Source organism: Monodon monoceros, unplaced genomic scaffold (genome assembly GCF_005190385.1).
Source record: "Monodon monoceros isolate NGI ecotype Baffin Bay Population unplaced genomic scaffold, NGI_Narwhal_1 Super_Scaffold_22, whole genome shotgun sequence".
NCBI classification, from domain to species: domain Eukaryota; kingdom Metazoa; phylum Chordata; class Mammalia; order Artiodactyla; family Monodontidae; genus Monodon; species Monodon monoceros.
The window spans coordinates 102,951,458-102,965,043 of record NW_021703779.1 but is presented as its reverse complement, the minus strand read 5'-3'; the positions used below and the strand labels follow the sequence as shown (position 1 = coordinate 102,965,043).

The 13,586-nt window shown below is 47.1% G+C and overlaps 1 protein-coding gene across 1 annotated transcript in view; it reads right to left on the bottom strand.

Annotated features, from left to right (window-relative positions):
* Positions 1-12,733, bottom strand: part of GRIA3 (glutamate ionotropic receptor AMPA type subunit 3) — a 290,033-nt gene extending 277,300 nt beyond the window's left edge. Inside the window, exons 1-3 of the mRNA XM_029240492.1 lie at positions 12,391-12,733; positions 12,000-12,156; positions 10,677-10,835 (exon numbers count right to left, since the gene is read on the bottom strand). Coding sequence (XP_029096325.1) covers positions 10,677-10,835; positions 12,000-12,156; positions 12,391-12,411 — 337 coding nt within the window. The 5' untranslated portion in view covers positions 12,412-12,733. The remainder of the gene's footprint in view (positions 1-10,676; positions 10,836-11,999; positions 12,157-12,390) is intronic.
* Positions 12,734-13,586: the final 853 nt, after the last annotated feature.

Genomic DNA, 13,586 nt, shown 5'->3' with positions numbered 1-13,586 from the left:
ACTAATGAGGATTCTTGATTAGCTGCATCCTGCTACTAGGGTATTGTTTTGTCTGCCTCAAGTGAACCTTCGTGCAAGGTGTTGTTGGCGCACCTGAAAGGAAAGGGAGCTGGACTTGACTGAGCCTACAGGACAGGCTTTCCAATTATTTTTATGCCTGCTTGCCATTATTTTAATGAGAAAAAAGAATTTTGTATGAGGTTTACTTTTACACCTGGTAGTGAGGTTATGGGGAGAAGACCTATAGCTCTCACTCTAACGATGACTGCTTATTGGTATCCAATGAAATATACCTAATGATTGTGAATGACCAGTTGGCTTAGGTCAGTTTACAACTGCAAGCAACTAACTATACATCTCTATTTTGGACCTCCGTCTAAAGTTGGTGAGCCTCTGTCCCGGGGTGTATGGGGGGGCTCCTACCCTGGGTGAATACTGACAGAGCCTTACTTGACCCAGCGGCCTCCCAGTTGTAGACCTGGGATTCGCATGTACCAGAATCTAAGCCGTTTCCCCCATAGCACCATCCAGAAGTACCTCTTTTGGCCTGCCGAGCACTTGCTAATGACTGTGCCAGCGTCCTGACCTTGCTGCAGGCCTCAGCATTGCCTGGGAGAAGATCAGAGTTGAGCTGGCACTCAACCGTGAAAGGCCACCGGATATACAGTGTATGCATGTAAGGCCAAAAGGACAAAGGAGGGAAAGTTCTGCCATATTGAGGTACCTTGGTGGAACACGAAGAAGAAAAAGTCAAAATAGGATTTTTACTAAGCAGAGATTTTTCTCTTTGTTTTTTTCAGTTAATAGAGCTTCCCTCAGCCAGTAACTTAGCTGCCAGAGGGAGGTGGACGGGGTGGTGAAGAGGTCCGAAACTTGCACCTTCCACCTCCTACCACCCCAAGTCCTGTTGCAGATGTTTTGTTTGTCCCACAGTGGTTTACAGCATTGCTGTTGGATGTATTCAGGCAGCGACCTAGAGTCTCCAGATTGCCACAGGCCCCACCACTCCATACCTGCCCAGTTTCCACATTTATGTGATCCACCTGGCCTCTGTCATTATCTGTGATCTCAGCCCCAGTTGAAATTGAGTGCAGACTCTAGAGACAGGAAGATCTCAGGTAGAACCCTGACGCCACTAATTAAGCTAGCTGCGTGACCTTGAGCTAGTTGCTTATATATATTTTGAAACCACTCTGATTCCTCTTTTATACAATGGGGATGAGAGTAGCTCCTTTCTAGCAATGTTGTGATTATTCCATGAGATAAGGCATGTACCATGCTTAGTGCGGTGTCTTCCACACGGCAGAGGTTCAGTGAATGGTAGTTATTATTTCAGCCCCACTGTTAAATTTGTTGATAGCAAGGACGGCACAATGAATGCTATATAAACTGATTGCAGTGCGTCTATTTTTAACAAATGGGTTGGCACTTGACAGGACACCTAGTTTGTAGCATGGCGAAGGACCAATCATTAGCTAACAAGCAAAGAAGGGAAGAAGCATTGTCAAAATGAAAATCATTTCCTTGTCTCTATTTACCATCTCAAAGGACATTTTTGCTTTGTTTACCTCAGAGACTGTGACTTGAGGTTAATCTCTTAGTTCTTTCAAGTCTTGAATTTCCAATCTGAGAGCCAAACTCACTAATGCTTGCATGGGCTGATAGCACCTCACTTACTTACAGAAGTAATGTGTGTGAAAGTGCCTGGTACAATGCCTGGTGCTTAGTGGGTGCTCAGCAAATACTCAGTATGAATCCATATGTCTCTGTTTGCACTACCAGGGCTAATTAAACTAGTGATTCCCAAATTGTGTGTGCATTAGAATCACCCACGGAGCTTGTCAAAAAGGCCTATCCTTATATTTTCTGATTTAATGTATCTGGAGTGTAACCTAGGAATTCAGATGTTTAACAAGCATCTCTGGTGATTCTGCTGCAAGTGGTCTAATTCAAGAAAAACTGTTTTAAAATAACCAAATCGCCTTGGAAATAGCAATAAGGTATAAGAACATTGGAGAATCTATTACAGGTTCTGGCTGAATGTGGATGTTAGTGGCCTTTCTACCTTAAATTTACAAAGGTGTTCATCCATACAGAAACCCATACCCACATCCACGCAGTGATTCCTCTGTGGGCTGGGTCCTGCATCTCTTCCTGTCTCATCCATTACTGGTACCCAGATCCCTTTCTGGGTGGCAGCAAGGATGAGGGCCCTGACTGCAATGAGTAACTGGCAAGGTAGATCAGTCAATCACAGATAACTGAAAGGGGACTATTTTTGATGGCAACATTTTTTAAAAGGTTAAAAAGAATCCTCACCAACCCCCCCATCACAAACTGATTATACTTCTGAAAATATCCCACAGTAATTATGGGGAATCCAGAGACTGAGATCATCTGTTGCAACAAAGAACCAGCACGGAAGAGGCAGCAAGCCCACTACCGTTGAAAAGTTGTGACTTGGAGGGTTAAAAGCAACTAAAATCTTAGCGAATAAACTACCAGATTTTATCTATGGAGAAGATCAAATGTTGCAAACCAGGTGAAGTGTGTTTGAGGGACTCTTCCTCAAGGGTCTCCCACTGCCCCCTGAATGCCCACCATCCATCTGGCACCCCACTCTCTTGGGCTGGTCCCTTGTTCTGGGTCACTTACCCGTCTTGCAAAACCTCCTCTGAGGATCCTGCAAGGTAACAGGTGGTAATCTCATCAAAGAATTCTGGTCAGAATAGTAATGGCTGATAAGGATTTAACTCATCCCCTTCCAGAGATAGCATGCTTGCATTTTAGCACAGGTCTGCGGTGCTGTAACACCAACAAATGAATTTGTGGAATTTCAGACTAATGGCAGGCTGTTGGGGGGCAATATCTGGGGTAATAGGGTGCCATTTGGCAGTCCTCAAATGACACTGGGTAAGCTTTCAATGGCTACCCTGGAGCAGTCCTCAGCTCAAATATGTTAGAAAGTGACACCACTTCCCCTCCCTTCCCTCTAGATCTCAATGAATGTCTGGCACTGGCCTGGAAAATGGAGTCAATTTTTCAGGTTCTTAGGGAACCAGACAGAATTTGGGTTGTGTTGTACATGTTTCTAACCCTGTTGAAGGGAAGTCAGACAGCTGAGGAGCGGATTCTACATGCCCCCTTCTGGCATGCCTTGACCTAGAGAAGCAAAGTGGAAAGGCAGTTGGAACTGCATGCCAACCGTAGCTCCCTTGGGCAGGTTTTTTCTAAAAGGGACACTTTGGGGTGTGGCAAGAAGCCAAGATACTGTCAGCCTGGCTCATGAGCTACCTCCTCTCTCAGGCTGCCTTCCAGTCTCCATTCCAATTCCCTACGAAAAGCAGCTCTAAGTAGATGCTCTCATCAGACACCTACAGACATGGCTGAAACGAACACAGGGTGGTTAGGAGTATGATATGTATGATATGACATCGTTGAGTCAGAATGAGCCAGATGTGTCTCTTATAGAGCTTTCTTTGAAAGGCATGTGGGTAAGAGCTTGTCTGGGGGAGACTTTTTCTTTGGTAATCACAGTCTCCCTGCAAAGAGTGGTTTGAGTACCAGCGGTATTGGCATCACCTGGGAGCTTGCTAGAAATGCAAATTTTTGGACGCTGAAGTCCTATTGAATCAGAATCTTCATTTTAACAAGATCCCCAGGCCACTGGTGTGCACATGAAAGAAGTGCTGTTCTAGGCTGAATTGTGCCCCTAGAGTTAACGGGTCATGACCAGCTGTTGCTTCCTTTCCTCACCCTTATCCTTAACCCCATGCCCCCTTCCAAATAAGGACAAATGATGGTCATGTTGAGGACAAGTGTTAAAGAAGCCAGTGGTAGTTAGGGACTGAGGAGAAGGGAAGTCCAGACAGAGGGCTGTAAACACTTACTTCTCTGACCAAAGCTCAAACAGAAATCCAGAAGAGAGTACAATAAGTCCCCCACATACCAACGAGTTCCGTTCCGAGAGCGCATTCATAAGTCAAATTTGTTTGTAAGTCCAACAAAGTTAGCCTAGGTACCCAACTAACATAATCGCCTATATGGTACTGTACTGTAGTAGGTTTAGAATACGTTCGCATCTTTGAAGGTTCGTATGTAGGGGACTTAGCTGTATTCTGCCTCTTTCCACTGGGAGGGAAGCCAGAGTGTACACTTGAGAAAAGGAGAGGGAGGGATGGAGGGAGTGGGGAGGAGACACTGCTCGGCTAGGCTTCCAAGTCCCTCCAGAGGTAGATACTGCCTCATAATCACTGCATTCTATGTGCCATCCCAGGGAAAGAAAGCTTTCAGTCTGAGGCCCAGGTTCGTCACCACCTTTCTCCCCTCTTACGACTTCCTTTCCATGCCAGTGCATCCCCTGCCAATGCCCACACAGGCACCTTCAGACTCTACAGCAGCCTCTTTTTTTGGTTTGTTTTTCGGTAGTACATACAAAAAGTTTACACTTTTTAAAGAACCACTTTATTGAGGCATGATTAACATACACAAAGCTATATGTGTTTACTTCTTCAATAAAATGAATCCCTATGACCTTTGGTTGCTTCCCAAATTACCACAAAGACTTTTAAGTTCAACATGGTGAAGCTGTACCTCCCCTATGCCTTGGGTGTACTTACACCAAACCTACCACATGCAGGGACCTTTTGACTTTGACCTATAGAGGTGTTCCCTGACCAGGGGCAGCTGATCTCTGGTTTGGGTAGAGTGAACAGCTACTCTGCACCTCATGTCCAGAAACACCCCCATCTGAGTATCTTTCCTTGGAATTGAGGCATTATGGTTCCCAGAGTCCCTGGTTTTAAAGCAAACACCCCCCCAGTCAGGTATATTAACCCCTTATCAGCCACTTTCAGCAAGACTCTTATATTAGATAAAAAGCCATCACCCTCAAAGGAGAGTAAAGGCCCTGAGGAGGATGGACGAAGGACAGAGATATTCTGATGGGGAAGGAGCATTAGGTCTGGAAAAGTCCAGAGCAGGAAACAGTCCCTAGGTCAGTTTATTGTGGGTGGGATACCAGAATCACAGGCCAGTTGGACACCAGCAAAAGGGCCTGGGCTGGGCAGGCAGAGCAGGAGGGGAAAATGATGGTGAGAGAAGAGGTAGAAGTGAGAAGAGGACTAATTCTGTCCATGTTAACCTTTTGCCAAGTACCAACCCCTTCCGGGGACTGCTGCCCTGGCTCAAGGCTCACCCCACGCACAGGCTGAGGCTATTCGTCACTCTCTGACCGGAGCCCAGACATTTCCCCAGCAGGGAGGGACTTGGTTCTGTGTCAGCACAACTCCCACACTCCTGCTGAAAAATGCCCGGAGCCCCCCACCTGGGGTTTGAATTGCACCCTCCTGTGGACATGTCATCTAATTAGACCCAAAGTATCAAAGCCAAAGGAACAAAGTCAAAACCTGATTTTTTTTTTAATGGGCCAGGTAAAGTATGCAGATAATTTCCCTGACCTTCGAGAAGATGAAGAGTTTTCCGAAAGGTCCTTCAAAGATATTTCCTGTCTCAATCTAAGAAGTTAAAAGTTAAATCATCTGAATTAGCATGTTTATCCTCCTCCCCCGAAGGTATGAGTTCTACCTTCTAAAATTCTGGCCCTCTCTTAAAATCCATGCTGTCTTTTCATCCTTTAGCCAGTTGTATAAAAATGACAAATCTGTCAGCCACAAAGGAAGACTAATAATGATGCCTCAGAAGCTTCGTTTATTTTTCAATCTGTTAAAATGAAACCAGCCAATCACCTCTGACTACCCATAATAATGAAATTTAAAAATATACCAGGAGCCAAAAACATATAATAGAAACCTCAGCCAGCGCCCACTATTCTCATTCAGTCTTGGCAAGTATGGAGGGAAATGCAGAATTAAGAAAACAACCTCGGATAGAGGCAGAAGTGGGGGATGTGAGAAACTAGTCACATTTTAAGGAAAAAAGTTAAAATTGTTGAGAGGAAGAAAAACCGTGGCTTATTTTGCAGTAGGCATAGATGGAGAACCAAGTAGTTTTCTTTGTTCCTTCCCCCCAGACCCTTCCTGCCGCCCCACCCCCCACCCCCCTCAGTAGATCACCAGGAAGCCACCTTCTAGGGGAGGTTATACACTTTGCTGGAAGCTCACCTTTACAGCCTGCTGATTGCCATCTATTTTTATGGCCCGAATGAACAGCATCACCTTCCTCCCTCCTCGCCACGTAAAAAATAGATTAAAAAAAAAAAACCATAATAAACCTTGTGAGAAGGTGACTTAAATCTCTGGCGACCTCTTCGTGCTTCAGTAGTCTAAGCCAGCTGGCCAGAGGGGCTGAGAAGTGAGCTAAGCCAGTGAGCTTATGGAAGACTGGCCTGGAGAGAGGGAGAGCGGCAAAGCCACAAAGATGGGGGAGCTGGCGGCGGGAGCTGGGGCTATTGACATTGGTTAGCGTGTGAAGATCTGTTTGAAGGCAGGAGCCGTGATACTGTGGGTCCTCACCCTGCTTCCAAAGATCACATGAAAAGAACAAACAAAACCCACCAAAGAGCAGAGAATAGGATCAGGGGAGACATTTCTTTCCCAAATGGACTTAAACAGTTAAATGGATCCTGGCAGTTAGAATAATTAGATAATTTAAATTGTGACTCTGTGGGCAAGAGAGGGAAACCTGTCTCAGCTAAGTACACTTACTTGGTAGCGAAATGCGCTCAGTTATAAAAGGAGCGTGCTCTCAGTTAGCAGGTATATTTCAAATAGCTTGAAAAAAATGAATGGAATAAAAATTTGCAGGTGATGGGTTACATTTAGCCAGCAAAAGGGATTTTGCCTGGGGCTCCATTAGAGCCTGCACTCCTAAGTCCCACTCTCAGTCCCACCATCACTATTACGCCTCCATCAACAGATTTTTACTTAAGCCAATGCGTTAAGAGCACAATTCAGCGGTGAATAACCTTTAAGGTTACATTTGCCTTTTCCTTGCTTCTTGCAAACAGCGCGTAATCCACAAGCACATTCGTTGGCTGTAAAGGTGTACAACAGCAATTTTTGCAATGACAGTGCAGAGAGGGAATATGAGATCTGTGTGCTAATGAGCTGACACTGCAGAGGCTGGGGTGATGTAGTGTGGAGTGCACTACAAGTGCACAGCAGAAAGACACAGGAGGGGACTTCAGGGAACCGGAGGCATTTCCTGAGGAACCAGGGGAGCAAAGCCACACCAATGGGACTCAGCAGTCCCTTGGTGTTGCCACATTCCCCAAAGCCCTACGATGATCAAATCTGGTTTTTAAAGAACAGACGTGTATACAACTTAAAACGTGTGTAACACCTCTTTTCATAAGTACTGATTATGGGTGTATAGGTGCGTGCGTGCGTGCGTGCGTGCGTGCGTGTGTGTGTGTGTGTATGAATACATGTATCCTGAAATCATAGTATTCACACCATGCTTCTTTCTGGGGCTACCTAGCCAAACCGAAAAGTAAAGCAGCAAACTCAGTTAATCACTACGAAATAAGAACATGTGCTCCAAATCAGCTGAGTCTCTTCGATAAACTTCAATTCACCTCTGAGCTGAGATCCCAAATGAACCACCTTTCAAAGCCAGAGATGCTTTTATTGGCCTCTTAAGATGCAGATTGAAGGCGGAGTCTGTCTTAAGCAAACCTCTTGGGGGTTGTGCAGAAAAGAATTGGTTGCTGGTGAAGAAGAGTCTTTAAATGACTGATGCCTGGGATTCATTGCAAGCAAACTCTCTGAATACATTGGGGGAGGGGATGCAGAGGGAGAGCAGAGAGCAGGGACACATACAGAAGGCATTACCGTTTGTTTATTTTTGGCATATTTGTTTACCTGCATACCTGTGTCCTCAGAAGTGTGTGCCTGCCGCAAGATTGAGGGTGCAGGAAAGATCATGGAAAGAGATCAATTCTAGTGTTAGGGGAAGCTGAAACTAGGAGTTTTGAATGGGAAGAGGGGAAAGTTTCTTTAATTTTTGCCGTTCTATTCCATATTGAAGCAGACAGGAGGGGTGGGCAAGCAGGTTTGGACTCACCTGGGGTTTTCTCAAATTCTCCCTAGGTCTCCAGGGAGGGGCAGGCCAGAGGATCCAGGGTGTTTTTTTTTTTTATCTGTGTAATAATGCAATCCATTGTAAGAATGGAACCAGGGGTCACCTGCCAGGCTCCAGCGCTGAACTAGTATTGTGTGCCGACATCTGTGATATGTGATCTTCACTTCCATGAGAAAAAGAACTCTCAAGGGCAGGGAAAGAAATGAGATACACCTGCAGGGCTTCCCTGGCCCCGTGAAATGATTGTTTTCTGCATTCAGAGACTATCAGACGGTGGTTGGACTAGTCATCTTTCTCATACTAAGATTGTAGGCAGCAGCTGCCAGGAGACAGCTTTGAGATCTGGCCCCCATTCAATGATTGTGACATTCAGAGAGGACTGTTTCGGGGACTGGAGAAGACGACAGCTTTCCTCCTCTGTCTTCTGAGCTGTAAAGTCTGAGTGTGCAACAGGCAGCTGGGTACACATCACTGGTTTCTGGAAATCTCTCCCGTGTGAGTCAGTGTGTGCATATGTGTGTATTTGGCATAACTAAGGGCAAGGTCCCCTTTTTTGTCTTTCCTGTTGCCCAGTAAGCCACACCCCTTATGCTACACTTTCAAGCCCCCAGCCATAACCCAGCCTTATAAGCTTGTAAGATGAAGTGTTGTGGACTTACAGCGGTGGCGGGCGGGGGCGTTGATCAATTTCTTTTCCTTTCACGGTTGTCCCTTTATTGCCCTGAGAGGTAGGGCATTAAGGCAACTCAACACCAATACAGATGACTTAGTGCCTGTTCTCAAACCTGAGCTTTTCACATGGCAAGGATCATTCCCTGATTGCTCCTTGAGTAGCGTTCTGATGGCCCTGGGCTGGCTAGTGTCAATCTGATTTGACCATAAACAGCAAGACCAAAAACCTTGGAAATTAATCATTCCTGAGAAGTCAATTAGCACTCTTATCTCAGTCAACATCAGTGGAAAGACACTAAAGTGAGTTGAAATAAACATTATTCATTGTTAATAATAATAAATCTGGGTAGTTTCATGTATTTGGTTTTAAATCTGTTCTAATTGATATTTAGGAAGCTGCCTTTGGAATTCGGCCTCTTGACAGGATCTCAGGGCTGCAGAATTAAGAGTCAGATGTGTGCTGTAAGTGTGCTGAAGAGACAGGCTGGGATTACCAAAATCAGATGCAAAGTATAGACAGACATTTTGTAACTTTCACACTTAGCTGGAGTTAATAAGCTCCTATTTTTGTCAATGTCGGAAAGCCAAAGAATGTCAAATACAGAGTACCTCAGAACATGTTCATATAAGGATCTGTACCTTCAGCTAAAATTTTCTTAAAGCTGATATAACTGTCACAATTTCTTGCAAAGTAATTCACCTCCATCCCCTTGACCCAAGTCTTCAAATCCAAGGAAGCTGTGCCCTTGGAGACCCTTTCAACAGTTTTTGGAAATCACATATCCTTTGAGGCAGAAGAATTTGAAGAAAGTCATATACAGAGTTTCACCCAACCAAATATAAACATCATTCCTCCCCCGAAAGAAAATCAAAAATCAAAAATTCCCAACTACACCAGCCATAAAAGCAAAACATATTTATGCCATCCTCACCCTCATTGTTGTGAAAACTTGTCATGAAATAAGCTCAGATGAAGAATTATCAGTCTTTCTCATAAAACATTCAAGAAAAACCTGTGTCCAACAGGCTATTAGTCATCTAGGTTCCCGTGGTTTTACTTCTCAAAATGAAATGTCCCCTTTCCACAGGAACAATCACAGGGCACAACTAGCTGTTTCAGAAACTGCTTTGGGGGCTAATGAAATTCTTCCCTTTTGGCATTCGGTTTTCCTGCTGCAAGCCTCCGCCTTCCACCTTTTGCTCTAAGTTAAGAACTGTGTTGTCCCTAACAATGGCGGTGGGGGGGGGGGGAGTTGAACAACACTAGGGGAGACAGAACAGAAGTAGCTTTCCAAAGAGTCACTGAGCACTTTCTCCCTTCCCCTCAGTTTGCCAGGCGTTCATCACTTGTAATCAGTTTGTAGTCTTATCAGTTCCTATCAGAGCTCTCTCGGTAAGAAAGGTGATATTCTAGGACAGAAAGAGGCCAGGGAACCGAGCCTGATCTGTCCCTCAAGGTCACTTGTTTGCAGAATTTCTCATACTTGGCTCCTATATATTAAGCGATTGTCAAATTCAGCTCATTCCTACAGCCAGGTGCTAGCTTTAACAGTCAAGTAATGCACATCCTGAATTGACTCAATCAAGAGGCTTCTTTCTTTAATCTCATCTGAAGAAATTTCCCTGAACAACCATGCTATTTTTTCTCTTTTTTTTTTCCAGCCAAAGGAAAAAAAAGGGAGGGGGTTGCGGGGGAGGGAGCGCCAGTTTAGCAGGGAGGAAAATGAAACTTTTGCATGAAACATTATTCACAACAGAGTTTTGTGTACTTGCCTTAAGTCCCTCCCTCAGCAGGATCCTCTGGAGTTGATTTATGTCACATGAAACCTGGATTGACTAGAGCCCCTAAAATGTCTACTAAGGCAATCGCCACCCCAGCACTTACGCAGACCCCAAGTCCCACAAGCAAAATGCAAATGAGGTTCCCAGGTCCCAAAAGGAGGAAAAGCAGATCTACTTACAAGCATTAGTCACAGAAAAACTATTGGAAGAATCCAAGTGATCTACGTGGTAATTCAAATGGAAGGGCTTCTCGGTGGTGTTCTGGTTGGTGTTGTATAACTGCACAGCAAAGCGGAAAGCGCTGTGCTCCTGCACCGTGTTTCTCATGAAAAGTCCACCTACAAGCAAAGGGAACCAAGATTTGGCTTGTGTCCCCCCTCCAGGAGTGGTTAGAAATTGGGGAGCTACAGATAGGCAATAACCTCTCAGTGGTACCTGGGGGCATGATCATGATTGATTTTCAACCTGTGTGTCTTTGAAGACTCTTGTGAACTCAAATTTTGGCCAAGAGGAACCTAGTTTTCCTCTAAAGAGTCGGAGGAGAGGCTGGAGAGAAGGGGGAAAGGGGAAAGAGGGAAAAGGAGGCTGCTTTGGGGTAGGACGATGGAACCAAGAGTGGGACTTCGTTCTTTCTCAGGCGGTAGCTTCCTCTCCCCTCTTCCTCCGCTACCTCCCATCTCCACAAGCTGGTTCATCTTTTCGTGGAGCAAAGGGAAAGGTTGGGAAGAAAAACAATTTCATTCCCCCTGCTGCCCCATCCTGTTCCCCACAGGCCCCCGCTCCCCCATGACAGTACAGGGGCTTTGTTCTGTAATGGCAATAATTCTAACTTCTTGACTAGTAAATCCAGGGAGAAGCCGAGAGAACTCCCTCCCAGCGCCCGGGAGCCGGGCTCCAGACAGACACAGCGGCAATTCATGAATTCGTGGTCTGCGTGACTTCGCCGCTCGCTGGCTCGGCTTCTAGTCTCACCTCCGCCTCCTACCCCATCCGCCACCGACTTCGGTTGCTGCCCGGGTCTGGGGGAATCCAGGGTGGGCTTCCACCTCCCCCAGCGCTAGCCGGTCTCCCGGGACCCGGAGACGCGGGACAGGGAGCCCCGGACCGGGTTACGCGCCCTGGCGCAGCCAGACAGGAGGCATCACCCTGGGACAACTTCCAGCGGCGGCACGCACGCCATGGCAAAGTCCAGAGCAGCGAGCCGAAAAGCCGTGACTCTTCGCCCGGCTGCAGCCTCTGGCATGCCTCCCCTGCTCCGCTCAGCTCGGAAAACGCGGCAGCCCACCCCGCCAAGCCCCAGGAGATCACCTCTCTGGTTCCCGATGCTCCCCAGACCAGCCAGCTCTCTGAGGCTCAGATCCCTGAGATTCCTGCCCGATCCCCGTCCCCCGTCCCTTCCCAGGCCATGCAGGACAGGGACCCGCGGCCGCAGTAGCCACGCCAGGGCAGTGGTCTCGGGTGCAAGAGAGCCCGGCCCGACCGGCGGGCTGGCTCGCGCTTACCTATGCTGATGGTGTTGGGGAATCCTCCGTGAGAATGACCCAAAAGCCCCAGGACTAAAAAGAAGACCGCCCGGAGCACGCTTTGCCCCATTTTCTTCTGCCTGGCCGTGCTACGCCTAGAACGAAGCTGACAAGAGCATAGGCGCAACTCGGGAGTCTTCAAAATAATAATAGAAAAAGAAAAAGAATTCGCCGGCTCTTTCACCCCCTCCCCTCAACTTGCTCTCTCGCTCACTCTTCCTTTCCACCCCACACTAGTCCTCCTCCACCACCTCCTCTCTTTCTCTCTCTCTCTCTTTCTCTCTCTCTCTCTCTCTCTCTCTCTCTCTCGCTCGCTTCCAGGCTCTCTCACACCCCCTCCCCGCCCCCCACCTCACTTCTGTCTTCACACCAATCTGGAAGGCGGGTTCATTGGCTGCAAGCTCGGTTCTTCAAAGCGATCTCCCTCCCTATCTCTAAGACAGAGAGAGACAGAGAGACAGAGAGAATAAAACCCAAAACCCAAAACAAAAAAAAGACAAAACACAGAAAAACAAACAAATTCCCCAAAGAAACAAAAGAGAGAGAGAAAGAAAAAAAGAAAGGAATTAAAAGAAAATCCGAGACTTTTCTCCCCCAGAAGATGGTGGGTCTAAAGAGGGGAAAAAAAGAAGGAAAGAGCGAAAAGGCTCAGCGGCGGTGAATTGGGCTCTTCCAATTGGGCCGGTAGGGGGATATTGATCAAAGTTGATCTGACGTGGAATTAAAGCCGCACACCGCTTAGCTCCACTGCAAACTGCAGCCGCGGACTGCAAAGCCTCAGCGCTGGCGTTTGTCAACACGGGAGATGGAATCGATAGAAATACACTAGTCCTCACGTGGGCCAGCCTTTCAAGCTACAGCCAGCTTTTTAAAGAGAAGAAGAAAGAAAAGCTGCATTGTCTGTGCGTTTGTGCGTCTGGCTTAAAGAAGGAGGGTCTCGGGGGGTGGGCAGTGAGTGGTTACTCTGGAGTCTTTGTAGAGACTCAGAGAAGCAGTTCCCATCACAATGCGCCCGAAGATGCTGCGCATGCCCGGGCCATGCCGCTCAGTTTTTACAGCGGAGATCCGAGAGCGAGTAAAGAAGCCCTCACCCTCACAGTTCTGGGAGGCGAGACCTCCCCGGACCCAAGCTCAGAGCCGGGCTTATGGGGGAGGGGGGAGAGGGCGGTGTCGGCCAGCGAGGGGCTGACAGCTTTGGAGGGCGTAGAGAAGTACTGCGTGGAGGGGTTAACTAAAAGGTTAATGAAAAGGACAGTCAGTCCCAACACCGAAGGAGGAGAGAGGTGTGGGAATGAGTTGGGATACTGGTGGGGATTGAAAGTTAAGGTTAGAGGAAACTGTTCCTGGCTGCCTTGCTCCCTTGGTCTTGCCTTTGGACATAGCAGCCTAGGCCCCTGACCGATGACCTCAGAGGCCATTAATTCCCCCCACTTCTCTTTCTTGTCTAAGGGGAGGAAAGAACCTTGGAAGTAGGCAGTGCAGCCTGGATCTCTGTTGGGGGTGATACCCTCCACAAAATCCCGTGGATGAACCTCTTGGGCTGTAGGCACCTCTCCCCAGCCCCTT